Source organism: Rhododendron vialii, chromosome 13a (assembly GCF_030253575.1).
Source record: "Rhododendron vialii isolate Sample 1 chromosome 13a, ASM3025357v1".
NCBI classification, from domain to species: domain Eukaryota; kingdom Viridiplantae; phylum Streptophyta; class Magnoliopsida; order Ericales; family Ericaceae; genus Rhododendron; species Rhododendron vialii.
The window spans coordinates 1,439,919-1,453,793 of NC_080569.1; the positions used below are offsets into that span (position 1 = coordinate 1,439,919).

General features: G+C 39.9%; 1 protein-coding gene across 5 annotated transcripts in view; it reads right to left on the reverse strand.

The window, feature by feature from the left end:
- Positions 1 to 6,703, reverse strand: part of LOC131315109 (acyl-CoA hydrolase 2) — a 34,055-nt gene extending 27,352 nt beyond the window's left edge. Inside the window, exons 1-7 of one of the 5 annotated variants that reach the window (XR_009196603.1) lie at positions 6,603 to 6,672; positions 6,446 to 6,503; positions 6,254 to 6,354; positions 2,794 to 2,834; positions 2,619 to 2,711; positions 2,457 to 2,524; positions 1,553 to 1,628 (exon numbers count right to left, since the gene is read on the reverse strand). Coding sequence is in view for 4 of the 5 variants with exons in the window: in XM_058344180.1 (XP_058200163.1) it covers positions 1,553 to 1,628; positions 2,457 to 2,524; positions 2,619 to 2,711; positions 2,794 to 2,809 (253 nt within the window). In the remaining variant the exon portion in view is untranslated. Of the gene's footprint in view, positions 1 to 1,552; positions 1,629 to 2,456; positions 2,525 to 2,618; positions 2,712 to 2,793; positions 2,953 to 6,253; positions 6,355 to 6,445; positions 6,504 to 6,602 lie in introns of those variants that run through there. The other 4 variants (XM_058344180.1, XM_058344178.1, XM_058344181.1 and 1 more) reach the window with 4 other exon arrangements.
- Between the last annotated feature and the right edge of the window lie 7,172 nt (positions 6,704 to 13,875).

Here is a 13,875-nt window from a genome sequence, read left to right on the forward strand (position 1 = left end):
CAGAGACCTTATTCAGATTTTTCCGGTGAGCTTGTTCTGGTGAAATGGTGTATATGCAATGGGGGTAATTGTGTCAATAGCTAAAAAGGGAGGTCTTCCACATTCAATCCCATGGGGACAGGATTGTTAGTAACGCCCCCCCCATGGGATGGCTAATCCGGTGAAATGGGGGGTTTCACAATCCCTTCGGATTTGCAATCCGGCCTACCAAAATCAAAACAAACAAGGTTCTTGAGTGCCTCTCCACCTTCGTAATCCTATCCCATCCCTGAATCTGGCTATCAAACACGCCCTAAAACTACAGCCACCAAAATACAAGTTATTGGACTTACTGACTTGGAAATTCCAAAAGAATGTCAGACTAGGAAGCACGGATATTGATATGGGATACAGGTTTGATACGACACGACAAAACTTAAAAAAGTAGGATACAGCTATGGATATGGATACGGCCAGGATAAAGCTGTAACAAATACTATTTTTAGGAATTTTGGTAATTCATTAGGGAAATTTGCTCTTATACCCCTTGCACTATCACCGATTTGAAGATACACCCCTTGTACTTCAAATTTAAGCACTTACACCCTGTTAAAGCATCCACTCAAGCTCATGTACTAGTTTTGAAGGATATAATTAACCTATGTAGGACAATTTCTAACACTCCCCCTCACGTGTGACCCCTGACTCGCATGTGGAGAGGTAAACAAACGGTCCATAACACTTGGATCACAACAAACAAAGGTGCACTTATGGCACAAACAAGGGGGAACAAATTCTCCGAAACCCTAGCTCTGATACCATGTTAAAACATCCAACTCCAAACCAATTGGTAATGAGTGGAGAGGCCGCCCAGGCTCATAATACTAGTTTTGGAGGAGATAATTAACTGATGTGGGATAATTTCCAACACACCCCTTATATGTAAAAATACAGGGGGTGTAAGTGCTTAAATTTAAAGTACAAGGAGTGTTTCTTCAAATCGGTGATAGTACAGAGGGTGTAAGTGCAAATTACCCAATTCATTATTCACAGGAAATATAACTAAATGTGAGGATAAATTCATTTTGTTTTTACACTTGAACATTCAATACAGTACAAGCAATCAAAACATTAGGATGGAATGTGAAAGCAACCAACAACCAAGAATAGATCACAACTTCATCACGTACTAGAGTTACATGTATAACAAATAAAAGCAAAAAGTGGAGTCTCGCCTGTCCCTACCATATCCTTCCCTTATCCCATGTATCCTAGCCGTATCCTAAATTCAAAAAAGTTTTAAAAAAACATTATTGGATACTCATTTGGTGCATCGGATACATACTCAGCCATATCGCGTGCATATCGTTATGTGTACGATACCTATCTTGAAGTATTGGTGCTTCTTAGTAATGTCATATAAGAAATTTCAACAAAAATACCGATAATATCAAATGCCCATATATAAAGGGAAATAATTCTTCGGGCAACTAATAAGAAAGGACATTCTGAAATGGAAATGCCTATAGAAAGCAAAAAACAAAATGCATCATAATCATAATCAGCTACTCACCATGGCCGAAATAATCATAGCGTTTCAACTGGAATTCAGGACGACATTCATCATCTGCATGGCCGCTCACTTCAGCCTGAGAATTCATATGCAATCATGCAAATACGTGTAGAAAAGTATATGCATATATGTATGTATTGTACACAAGAAATGATTCTTAAGAACCACTTTCCTATATACGCACTTCAAAATTATAAATTTGTCGCATAGTGTACCTTGAAAATTAGCGAAATGATATGCTAAAAACAAATACTGAAATGCATTTATAAAAAAAGGCTAGTTAAAATCATTTTTATATCTATACATACATACATACTGATACATATATGAAAATCATAATGATCTTCACACTCCCTTGTTTGATGAGTGCACTCCATTTCTTGTGCTTTAGTGAAACCTTTATGTGGAATTTTTACACTATAAGACAAGAAGTGGAGTGCATTAATCAGAAAATGGAGTGCGGAAATCATTTCCTAAAAATCATAATGAAAATAATAACGATACTCTGATCAAAAAATACTAATATATATAGATATATATAACACTTAAAATAACACTTTTTGTTTTTAGAGTCCCAGCAAAGCCATTCAATCTGTTTAGCACATGTTTTTAAGATATTTCAAAAAAAAAAAAAATTCAGCTCATTTGGATATTGGTACGGGCTTGATCAGTATTTATCCCTAATATTGACAGGATAAAATGAATGAATCGATCAAGGCACTATTAACATCCGCAGAACTCATTTCTTAAGAGAACATGTTTTAAACAAATTGAACTGCTCTGATCATTTGCTGGGACTCTAAAATTCAAAAAGTGTTCTTTAAAGTATCAAAATAAGTGTTCACGGAACTGCCTCATATATATATTTGAGGTATGTAAGCATTACATTCAAAGGCAAGTTTACCAGCCCATCCCAAATGAAATAAACACCATCTCCAGACTCCCCTTCGCGAACAACATAGTCCCCTTGATCTTCACCAAATACAATTCAACAATACAAATTCAAAATAACGAATTAAAGGAATTCCAAATAGAATTGAAGTCGAAATCGAGAACCGAAAATCACCGTAGTGTTTGACGCTGACGACTTGGGCGATTTTGTGGAGTGACGAGCTTGGAAGTCTCTGAAGCAAAGGGACGCAACCAAGGAACTCAATCACTGCAAATTGGATAGAAAGTGATGAGCAATCACAATTGAAAGGGTCGAGTACTTCAATTAGTTTGCTTTTTGGGGGTTTTACCTGCTTCTGTGTTCATTGTTTCCGATTATCCAGGACAAAATCTGAAGCAATACATGAAGATGTTGGGCCTCCGTCAATATATACGCACAGATAATGCTATGGTGTCCCCTACCATGGACACCGGTTATAAATGGTACTCCAACAAACCACAAAATGGCATAACATGTTATGCCATTGTGGATCATTTTTTAAAAGAGTTTTTTATGAAAACATCCCTCGAACTATCAATCACCACTTTTTTTACTTCGTCCTCGAACTATCAAAATCTCCTACTTCGTCCTCGAACAATCCAAATTCCAAAACCCTCCTATTTCGTCCTCCCCCTCATGCCGTCCATGTATGCCATCCAAAAAACACAGCACATGTTGTGCACATGAGCTTTTTGAAGGGCACAATTGGTATTTCATATCTATTACTCCCAAAATTGAAGTATGAGGAAGAAACCACAGAAATATAATTAGGACAGAGATCCATCTGAATCTTAGTTTAGAATTTTTTTAATTTTTTTTTTGCCTCTATTATCTTTGGCTAATGGAGGTTAAAAATAACCGATGCATGCGTAAGGCCTTCTAGCAATGGCCACAAGTAGTAGCAAGGGTAACAAAATGAAATCTGGAAGTCCAAAACCTAATACTCCATCTATCCCTTATTTTTTCTCCTTGTAAAGCCAAAAAAATGTTTAGGATTGCAAAACCAACACTCATAATGGACTAAAAGTGGTTTTGAAAATGGGCATTAAGGGGCTAGGATGTGTGATTAAAAGCGGTTTGGTGCCAGAATGAAAGTGAAAAGAAGTTAAAACCCATTTTTGCCCTTCAAACTCCCACATGCGCAGCACATGCTGTTTTTTGCCGTCTAGAATAGTGGATGGCATTAGGGGGAGGACGAAATAGGAGGGCTTTGGATAGTTTGAGGATAAAGTAGGAGATTTTGATAGTTCAAGGACGAAGTAAAAAAAAGTTGTGATAGTTCGAGGGATGTTTTCATAAAAAACTCTTTTTAAAATGACATAATATTTATTATTATTATTATATAAGCCTATAAGGTAATAACACTTTTTAAAAAATGGCATAAAAAACACTCGAAAGCATAATACTTTTAAAAAATGGCATAACAAGTGTTATGTCATTGTCAATGTTCTAAATGGCGCTTGGCAATAGTAGGGCGGAGACCCAACTCCAAGCGCCAAGCCGCCTAGGCAGCGCCAAGCAATTCGGCGGATTTTTTTATTTTTTATTTCTTTTAACAAACCATTATCCAATCAAACTATATTCCATGTATCCATAATGCAAGTTCAAACTTCAAAGTATAAACCCAAATGATATTAAGTAGTAGCAACTAGCAAATAAGTTAAATAAGACAATAAGTAGTAGGGCTTCGCTTTTTTATGTATATATATATTTTTAGGCCTCCAAAGACGCCAACGAAGCCGCCAAAACGCCAAGCCCGCCTTGGCGGCCACCAAACACTGCCAAACCTCCCTGGGCGCCAAATCAAACGCCAAGGGCTATTGGCGTCGCGGCAGGGTACCTCCAAGCGCCTAGGCAGCCTGGGTGGCCGTCATTTAGAACACTGGTCATTGTTATGCCATTATTAGAAAAATGGCGTAACATAACCACTTGAAAGCATAACAAAAAATCTTTGGGAGGCATAACCGGTGCTCCCTTTTAGGTAGGCGACACAATATCATTTGCCTATACGCACGTGTATATGTACCACTACCTAGTACTAGTAATATTTTAACGGGTAAAAATCACTTACACCCATCCCCTCATCTATCACTCTTTATCACTTACACCCCATCATCTATCCAAAAATGGGGGAAAGGGTAACTATGTTCACGGTATTAATGAAATTACATATTTTCCCTTCAGTAAGTTAGGCACCGAACACTCCAATCGATCTCTCTCTCTCTCTCTCTGATTGCCGACCACCAACAAATCAATCTCTCTGCAAATCCCAATTATTTTGATCATGAATCCCTCGTCACTCCTTGACTCCTTGAACTCCAGTATTTGGTGAGTGAAGATGAAGGTTGAGGACAAGGTAGAACCTATGGAGCACGGGTACCGGTACGCGGTACGGGTACGGATACGGATACGGGTACGGGTACGGGTACGGGTACGGGTACGGGAAACGGCAAAACCCCAAAAAAGTAGGGTAAGGGTACGGCGGGGGTACGGCATATATATATATATATATATATAATGTTTTTCTATTTTTTATTGCATAAAATGAAATATAAACCCATTTTACCAACAAAAAGCAAAATCAGTACAAATATGCATATCTATTAGTATTCAGAATTTCAGATACATATATACATATACATTACACATGCATACATTTGTACATATATACAAAGAGAGAGACTATTCCGATCGATAAAAAAAATATACAGAGAGAGACGAAGAGAGAGATGGACAAAGAGAGAGAGGGGTGTTCATAAATGACAAATAAATTACACAATAAGCCCACATTTTATAATTATTTACAAAAAAATCCCAGAAATTTTGAAAAAATTTCATTTTGGGCTAAAACGTACCCTTGCCGTACCCACGCCGTACCAGTACCCGGTACGGGTACGGGTACGGGTACGGCGACATTTTCGAAGTACCCGTGCTTCATAGGGTAGAACGAAGGATTTGACGAAAATTGAAAGAGTACGATTGAACTGATAATAATGGTTTTTATAGTAGGTAAAGGCATTTGTTTGGGTTTCGTGATTATTGGGGGTTGTGTTGCACTATTGGATTTTGTGATGCTTTTAGACTTGCACATAAAGGTGTCAAAAGTGTCGTGTCGTGCCGGCCCAGCCCGGCCCGTTTAACTTCATGCTAACCGTGCTTCGTGTCGTGCCGTGCCGGCCTGTTTACAGTATTTACTCAAATCGTGCCGTGTCGTGCCGTTTGTCAATCATGTCGTGTTGTGCCGGCCCATTTACTTAAATCGTGCCGTGTAGTGCCGTGCCGGCCCGTTTTCTTAAATCGTGTTGTGCCGTGTTGTTTTCAATCGTGTCAAACCGTGCCGGCCCGTTTACTTAGTCAGGCCGTGCCATTTTAAGTCAAGTCATGTCGTGCCTGTGCCGGCACATCGCCAACCAATTTTCATCCAGAATTTTCATCCAAAAACGTGATTAATACAGTAGTTACGATCTCATTTTTCCTTAAAACCGTGATCTTATCTGGTCTCTAACCAATTCATTCGTGCACCTCATTATAGAACGTTAGGAGACACTAGAAAATTAGCGTTCTGCAAGGTACAGAAGCGGAAGGTGAACATAAAAAGATAAATTCTAAACCACAACAAAAAAATGAAAATTAGAGATAATAATCTTTGGAAATACACTGAACCTAATAACAGAAGCTACCAAACCTATTCATACAATTCCATTTCAAATTGAACAAGAGCCCTTACTTGAACAAGAGCCCTAATTTGGAGAAAAAGAGAGAAAACTCACAGTGGTTCAATAGAAGCCCTAACTTGCCTGAAATCAAAAGCCCTAACAGGTCTTGACCTCTTGTAATATTTCGACCAAAAGGCAAAAGCCCTCGTTTGAAGCTTCAATACGGTGATAATGGTGATTAGGATACAATACGGTGATTACGGTCTGTAATCTGACACAAACAGAGAGAGAGAGAGAGAGACTCACCTGCAGTTGTCAACGGTTTGCGGGGGTGCATGGTGGTTCGCGGTTAACGGTGTACAAACTACAAACAAAACGTAATGAAGAAGATGATGAACAAATGAAGTCTTGAAGAAGAGAAAGACTGAGAGAGAGAGAGAGGGATGGAGAAAAAGAGACTCACCCTTGGTCTCAGGAAAATCGCGAAATCGCCATGGAGGAGAAGTCTGAAGTCGGCGGCTTGTAGAAATGAGGAGATAGGGAATGAGAGTTGGTGGGAAAGAGAAATATATTGGGTTTTTTTCACGTGTGTATACCAAGTGAGTGTGATCATGTGCATTGTCACACCATGATCCATATGTGCCAAACAACGGAAAATTCTCATAAAGTCCTACAATGCATCATTCGATGGCTGCCTAAACTATTTTTTGAAAATCGGAATCGTCTAACTTTTAGGTAGGAGATATTATATCATTCGTGCCAAAAATAAAATAAATTGATTATCGTGATATACCTGATTGTACATAATATCCAATTAATGAATCTGGGCCGGATCCTCCTATCCCCCATGCTCCTCCTATCATTGTTATACCTTCTTTATTACCTCGTGGCCCAAACCAAAATACCCTTCAGATTCCTGACCATAGCCCAATATATTTTGTCACTGAACCCTCAGAGAGCCCTAAATCTACCCCCAATAGCCCACCTTTTTCTCCTCAAACCTCTGAAACCCAAGTTTATAATTGTGCAGACTCAACCCCACCTTCTAAACCCAAAGAGATCGCCAAAGCTCTTGATCTTTATCACCCCGACCCCAATATTTCTCTCCCCCAAATCGAGAAACCCTCCTCCCCAAAATTTCCAGATATTGCCCTAGCCACTGTCTTTCAAACCCTAACCATTAAAAGGAAAGCTACTGAGGACCAGGAGGAACAGGGGAAGTCCAAAATCCTCCATCTGTGTACCCCGGAAATTCCCTCTCCCAAAGCCCAATCAAAACCTTCTCGCGCGACTCGCAGAATTTTAAAGGGGAGACAAAGTCCCAAATCTCCTTCTAAGGGCAATGGCTCCCCTGGTAATAACACCAACATGGAGCAGGGTATGTGTGAGGTTCAGATTCAGCAAAGCTATGATTGCAATGGGTTGGAATTGGCTGTGGCTCCAATGGGAATGTCTCTTGCAGCAGATGATAAAGGGCGTGTGGCTGGCCCGAAACAGCCACCGTCTCAATGCTGATCCTAACCTGGAACTGTCAAGGAATTGGGCGTACCTTGACAAGCCAGGCTTTAGGTGATTTAGTTTGCAAAAATCGCCCCTCCATTGTCTTCCTGATGGAGTCAAAGAACAATAAGGTCAAGATGGAGACCATCCGCCGTAAGCTAGGTTTTGCTTTTGGTTTTTATGTTGATCCTATTGGGTTTGCAGGGGGGTTAGCCCTGTGGTGGAATAAAGAGATGGATTTAGAGGTTGATGGGGCTTCAAAAAACTTTATCCATGTTATCATTACTGACCTGAAGGATAGCTCTAGGTGGGCAGCTACGTTCATTTATGGATGCCCAGAAAGATCAGGTCGTGCTCCGGTTTGGAATATGATCCGTAGTATAGCGTATTCAGAGAGGCTCCCATGGCTTTGTATGGGGGATTTCAACCAAGTAATGACTGCAGAGGACAAGCTGGGAGGAGTTGCTCCTAGTCAAAATTCTCTCACAGGGTTTCATGAGATGATTAGTGAGTGCGGCCTAGTGGATTTGGAATTCAAGGGGCCCAAGTTCACATGGCGTAACAATAGAAGAGAGGATTCTTTTATTATGGAACGGATAGATATGGCTTTTGCCAATTCTGCATGGAGGGAGGTCCACGAACAAGCTATGGTGTTTGTGGAAGCAGCAATTGGCTCTGATCATAACCCGCTAATTTTGAATACTTGTGCTCCGCTAAATAGGGTGGGAAAACCTTTCAAGTTCGAGTCTTTCTGGGTTACGGATGAGGAATGTAGAGAAGTTGTTACAGGTTCTTGGCAGGAAAAGTGTGTTGGGTCTGAGATGTATGGTGTTTGCCACAAACTGAAGGGATGCAAAGAGAAGCTTAAGACGTGGAGTAGTGCAAAATTTGGAAATTTGAGACTCAAAATTGCTACTATCAAAGACCAGCTACTGGACATTCAAAAACGTCTGGGACAGGGGTTTAATAAGGAATGGATGGTGCATGAAAAATCACTTTTGCGTGAATTAGAAGATTTATGGCAGAAAGATGCGATGTTTTGGCACCAACGCTCCCGTATCAAATGGCTTCAATTGGGGGATAGAAATTCCCGTTTTTTCCATCTATCCACTATCCAACGACGGCAAAGAAATCAGATTACTCGGTTAAAAGACTCAGAAGGAGTTTGGAGAGCAGATAATAAGGAGATTGCAGGCATTATCAAAGGGCATTTTCAAGAATTGTATAAGTCCCCCCCATCTCGAGAGCTTGAGGACATCATCAGCCTTGTTGACCCAGTGATATCCCCTGAATGTAATACCAATCTTGTCAAGGGAATTTCTCATGAGGAAGTGAAAGTTGTTGCTTTTCAACTTGGTTCGTTAAAAGCCCCTGGGTCGGATGGTTTTCCTGGCCTCTTTTTTCAAACATACTGGGATATAGTAGGTGAGGATGTTTACAAAGCAGTGGCCCAGTTCTTTAGGGATGGTGTATTGCTACGAGAAATGAACCATACTAATGTGACTCTTATCCCCAAAGTTCCTAACCCTGACTCTATGAATCAGCTTCGCCCCATTAGCCTATGTCGTTTCATATACAAGATCATCTCGAAAATCTTGGCTAACCGACTCCAACCCTTTATTGGTGGTATCATTTCTGAGCAACAATCGGCCTTTATCCCTGGGAGACAGATTCAAGATAATATTATTATTGCGCATGAGGCCTTCCACTTCCTCAAGCATAAGAAGAAAGGATTAAAGGCTTCATTAGCAATTAAGCTTGATCTGAATAAAGCTTATGATAGAGTGTGCTGGGACTTCCTTTCCAAGACTATGGAAAAGATGGGGTTTGATAAAAGATGGATTGGTTTGGTTATGCAGTGTGTTTGCTCGGTAAAATACTCTATCAATGCCAATGGCAGCCAGGTGTGTGTTGTCAACCCTGGTAGGGGGCTTCGGCAAGGGGACCCCTTGTCTCCATACTTGTTTTTGCTGGTGGCTGATGTATTTTCTGTTCTGCTGAAAAAGGCTATTGCAAGTAAGACCCTTGGAGGGATTCGTATGAAGAAGAGATGCCCTGTGATCTCTCATCTCCTTTTTGCTGATGATTCCTCGGTGTTTCTTGAGGCAAAGCCGAATTTCTGTTCAAACTTCATGGAGCTTATGACTTGTTATAGTGAAGCATCAGGGTTGGCACTTAACGTGAACAAATCCAGCGTGGTCTTTTCCCCTAATATTCAGGAGAATGTCAAAGAGGAAATCAAAAGGATCCTGGGCATGGAAGAAATGAAAGGGTCTTCAAAATATCTGGGTCTGCCATCCTTTTGGGGAAGATCGAAGAAGGAAGCTATGGGCTATTTGAGGGACAGAATTGTGAAGAAGACTCAAGGCTGGAGTAACAAGGACCTCAACCAGGCCGGCAAAGAAGTTCTCATCAAGTCGGTACTTCAGCCTATCCCTCTTTATACTTTTATGTGTTTTAAAGTACCATTATCCATTTGTGCATGCTTAAACTCTATTGTTAGTAACTTTTGGTGGGGGAAAGGGGAGAGAGGTAATAAAATCCACTGGGGAGCTTGGCATAAATTAACGGAACAGAAGAGTATGGGGGGTTTGGTTTTTAAAGATTTTGAATCCTTCAACATTGCTTTGTTAGCCAAACAGTACTGGCGTTTGCTTAACGACCCGAATGCTTTGGGGGCAAGGGTTCTGAAAGGGCTGTATTTCCCCAACAAGGAGTGCATGGAGGCAGTTAGGGGGTCTTCCCCATCTTGGATTTGGTGTAGCCTTCTGGAAGGAAAACATCTAATCCAAAAAGGAACCCAATGGAATGTGGGTTCTGGAGAGCTTATTCGTTTCTGGGATGATGCTTGGGTACCTGATTTGATAGGGAAGAAAGTTACCCCTTCTACCTCTACAAATGAAGAGCACTATCGAGTAGTGGATTTCATTGACCAATCCACCAACTCATGGAATTTGGAGAAGTTGAGACAAAATGTTTTAGAGATTGAGGTGCAGGCCATATGTAAGATTCCTGTGAGTTCATCTAAGTCTTCGGACAGGATCATATGGCGACATACAAAATCTGGAAACTACACAGTTAAGTCAGGCTACTCTCAACAAGTAAGGAAACCTGTGCGTGGAATCTCCACATCGTGCTCCTTTGTCCCTTCCTTAACAATGTGGGCCAAGTTCTGGGGTGTAGCCACTGCCCCTAAAGTCCTTATGTTTATGTGGAAAGTTGTGAAAAATTGGGTAGCTTGTAAAGTTAACCTCTTTAAGAGAAAGTGTGCTTCTAATCCTCTATGCCCGATTTGCGAAAGTGCTCCGGAATCCGTTGAACACATGCTTTTCCACTGCCCCTAGAGTAGGGCAGTATGGTTTGGAAGTGGGAAAATGTATTGGGTAAACCAGTTGGAAATTGCAGCAGCTGATCGTTGGATCGAAGACCTGATTTGTGGGGAGCTGGCTAAGGAAACCAGCAAGGAAGATTTAGGGGTCATTTTCCAATTGTGCTGGTCAATTTGGAAAGCACGGAATAACTTTGTCTTCAATGGGAAGTGTCCAAATCCGGAAGAGGTGATTGATCAAGGTACAAAAGCTAATACTGATTATCTTAATGCAATATTGTGTAAAGTCAGAAAGGTTTCTAGTATGACGATGCAGGTGAGAAGGTGGGTTCCTCCGCCTCCATCTGTTTTCAAAGTGAATTGCGATGGAGCACTCAAATCCTCCAGCAGCTTAGCTGCCTTTGGCGTTATTGTCAGAGATTTTGGTGGATCAGCTCAAGTTTGGAGATGTGGTCGCGTTAAAGTTTCTTCAGCTATTGTTATTGAAGCTTGGGCTTTGCGGATTGCCTGTGATTTGGCTAGGGAATACAATTTTGCAGAAGTTATTTTTGAGTCTGACTGTAAGAATTTGGTTGATTGTGTCAATAGTTCTCAATCGAAGTGTATTTGGGAAGCTGCTGCAATCATTGAAGATATTAAAGCTTGGTCTGTTGGTAGGAAGTGGAAATTTGTTTGGTGCAGCCGTGTTTATAACAAAGCTGCCCACTGGATTGCAACGAGTTGTCTAGATAGGAAGATCTTGTCTTTTACGGGTTGTATTCCGCCCGAGTTAGAGTCCATTTTACTTAAGGATTCTTCGTAAGTTTCTGTTTTTTGTAATTCAGTGACATTTTCAAAAAAAAAAAAATCTCAATGAAGGGGCTTCCAAAGTCCGATAGACCAAAAAAATTGTGAAATTGTTTGAAACACCAAGAACAACAAAATGAACGGCATGGATCGTCATAATTGTGTCGTGGTCATGTGTCTAGCGTACATTAGACTATAGTAGAATACTTTGGTTTAGAACCAAGTGAGTTCGATGTATAAATTTGAAAGGTAGTTGTAGACTCATTTTTTCAAATGTTCGATCTAAACTGTTACGATTTAACGTCTTATCAAATTTATCATTCTCACCCGAATAGGTGATAATCGGATGTCGAAAACCACGTGATCGGAACACATTCAGTGCTTCCAAAGGCATTAAAGTCCTGTAATGTACCACTAGAGGGCCAGCTAAGCTATTTTTTGAAAATCAGAACCATCTAAATTTTATGTGGAAGGGATTAGATCATTCATGCCAATAATCAAGTAAAATGCTTATCACTACATACTTGATTGGACGTAAAAAAAAATTCAATCAAACAATGAATCAGCGTGTCGATGAAAGAGCTTTCAAAATTCTACGCACGAAAAAATTGGATCCCATGATTAAAACACTAAGCACAACAAAATGAACGCATTGAATGATATTGATCGTTGTGATTGCATTGCGATTGTGTGGCTACTGCTTGATGGTCTCATTTTTATGAGCTATATATTATATATTAATTTTTCAAATCTACAACACAAGTTAATTGGTGGCATAGTGGTGTATGTTTGTGTATGATAGAACCTAGGGACCCAGGTTCAAATCTTAGTCTAATAAACCAACACTTTTTTGTTTTTTTGTTTTGTTTACTTTTTTTCATATTTCTCGTTAGATCTGGGGTAAATAATATACGACTCTTGAACATTTCCTTTCATATTAAATTACTTTTGCACCATAAATATTTTGATAAGTTTTTTTAATTTTACTTATTATCTTGTAATATTAAATTTACAAATCGAAGATCCAAAGCCTATTCACTAACAAAAACAAAACAAATACTGTATTTTTTACCGAATAAAAATTGATAATTTTTTAAAGGTGAAAAAATGATTTTTTTAAGATATTGTTTTTTTAAATTAAATATCTTAGTTGTTTAAATTCTTTTCTGATAAATGAAATGCGAAAAAATATTGAATAAGGATAAAAAAAAAAGCCATTTGGCTTATTTAAATTTTTTTTTTTTGCCTCATGCCGTGCCCTTTCGTGCCCATATCGTGTCGTGCGGTGTCCGGCTAAAACCGTGTCGTGCCGTGCCGTTCCCATCTACGATCGTGTCATGCCTCATGCCTACTAAGACTGTGCTGTGTCGTGTCATGTCAGGCCAAGACCGTGCCTGTGACGTGCTGTACCGGCCCTGCCCATTTGACACATCTACTTGCATAGTTGAACTATTGATTCTAGATTGCTTGGGAGTGCAGTTTGGAAGTGCAACAAATGTTTCATAGTGAATTGTTTGGAACTGTTGATTTCTTTGTTTGAAAATGCAGTTTGCTCGCTTCTATTTTGAATGCACAGCTTCTATTTTATGTTGCTTTTAGACTTGAACAGTTGAAGTATTGGTTTCTTGAGAGGGGAGGGTTTTATTTGAAAAAAATACTCCACTCGCCCGATAAAAATCGGCATCTATTAAGCATTTTAAATAAGGAATTCAATATTGTTTGAAAAACTAACTTTGCAACAACAACAACAATAATAATACTGTAGCAAGGAGCGCAACCCGCGCAGCTCGAAAATAGTTGTTCAGGTTCCGGACTCAGGAAAATATAAAATTCACAAAGTAATCTAAATAAATTATTCTAAGAATAACCCTATTCTCGAAATTTCAAGAAAAAATCCAGAACATAACGATTTGAAACTGCGGCCGCTTAACTGTCGCGTCCATACCTAATGTCAAAACTGGTTCAAGAGGAGGCGGGTCTTTACAAAGGTTCTCACTTTAATAAAAGCGCGGAGGTTCCTACGTTCGGAGGCTGTGCTGCGGTGGGCAGAACTATATATTGTGTTAGGGGCATCCCTCCATGAGACAACAGCAGGTCGAACAGAAGGGTTTGTTCATACCTT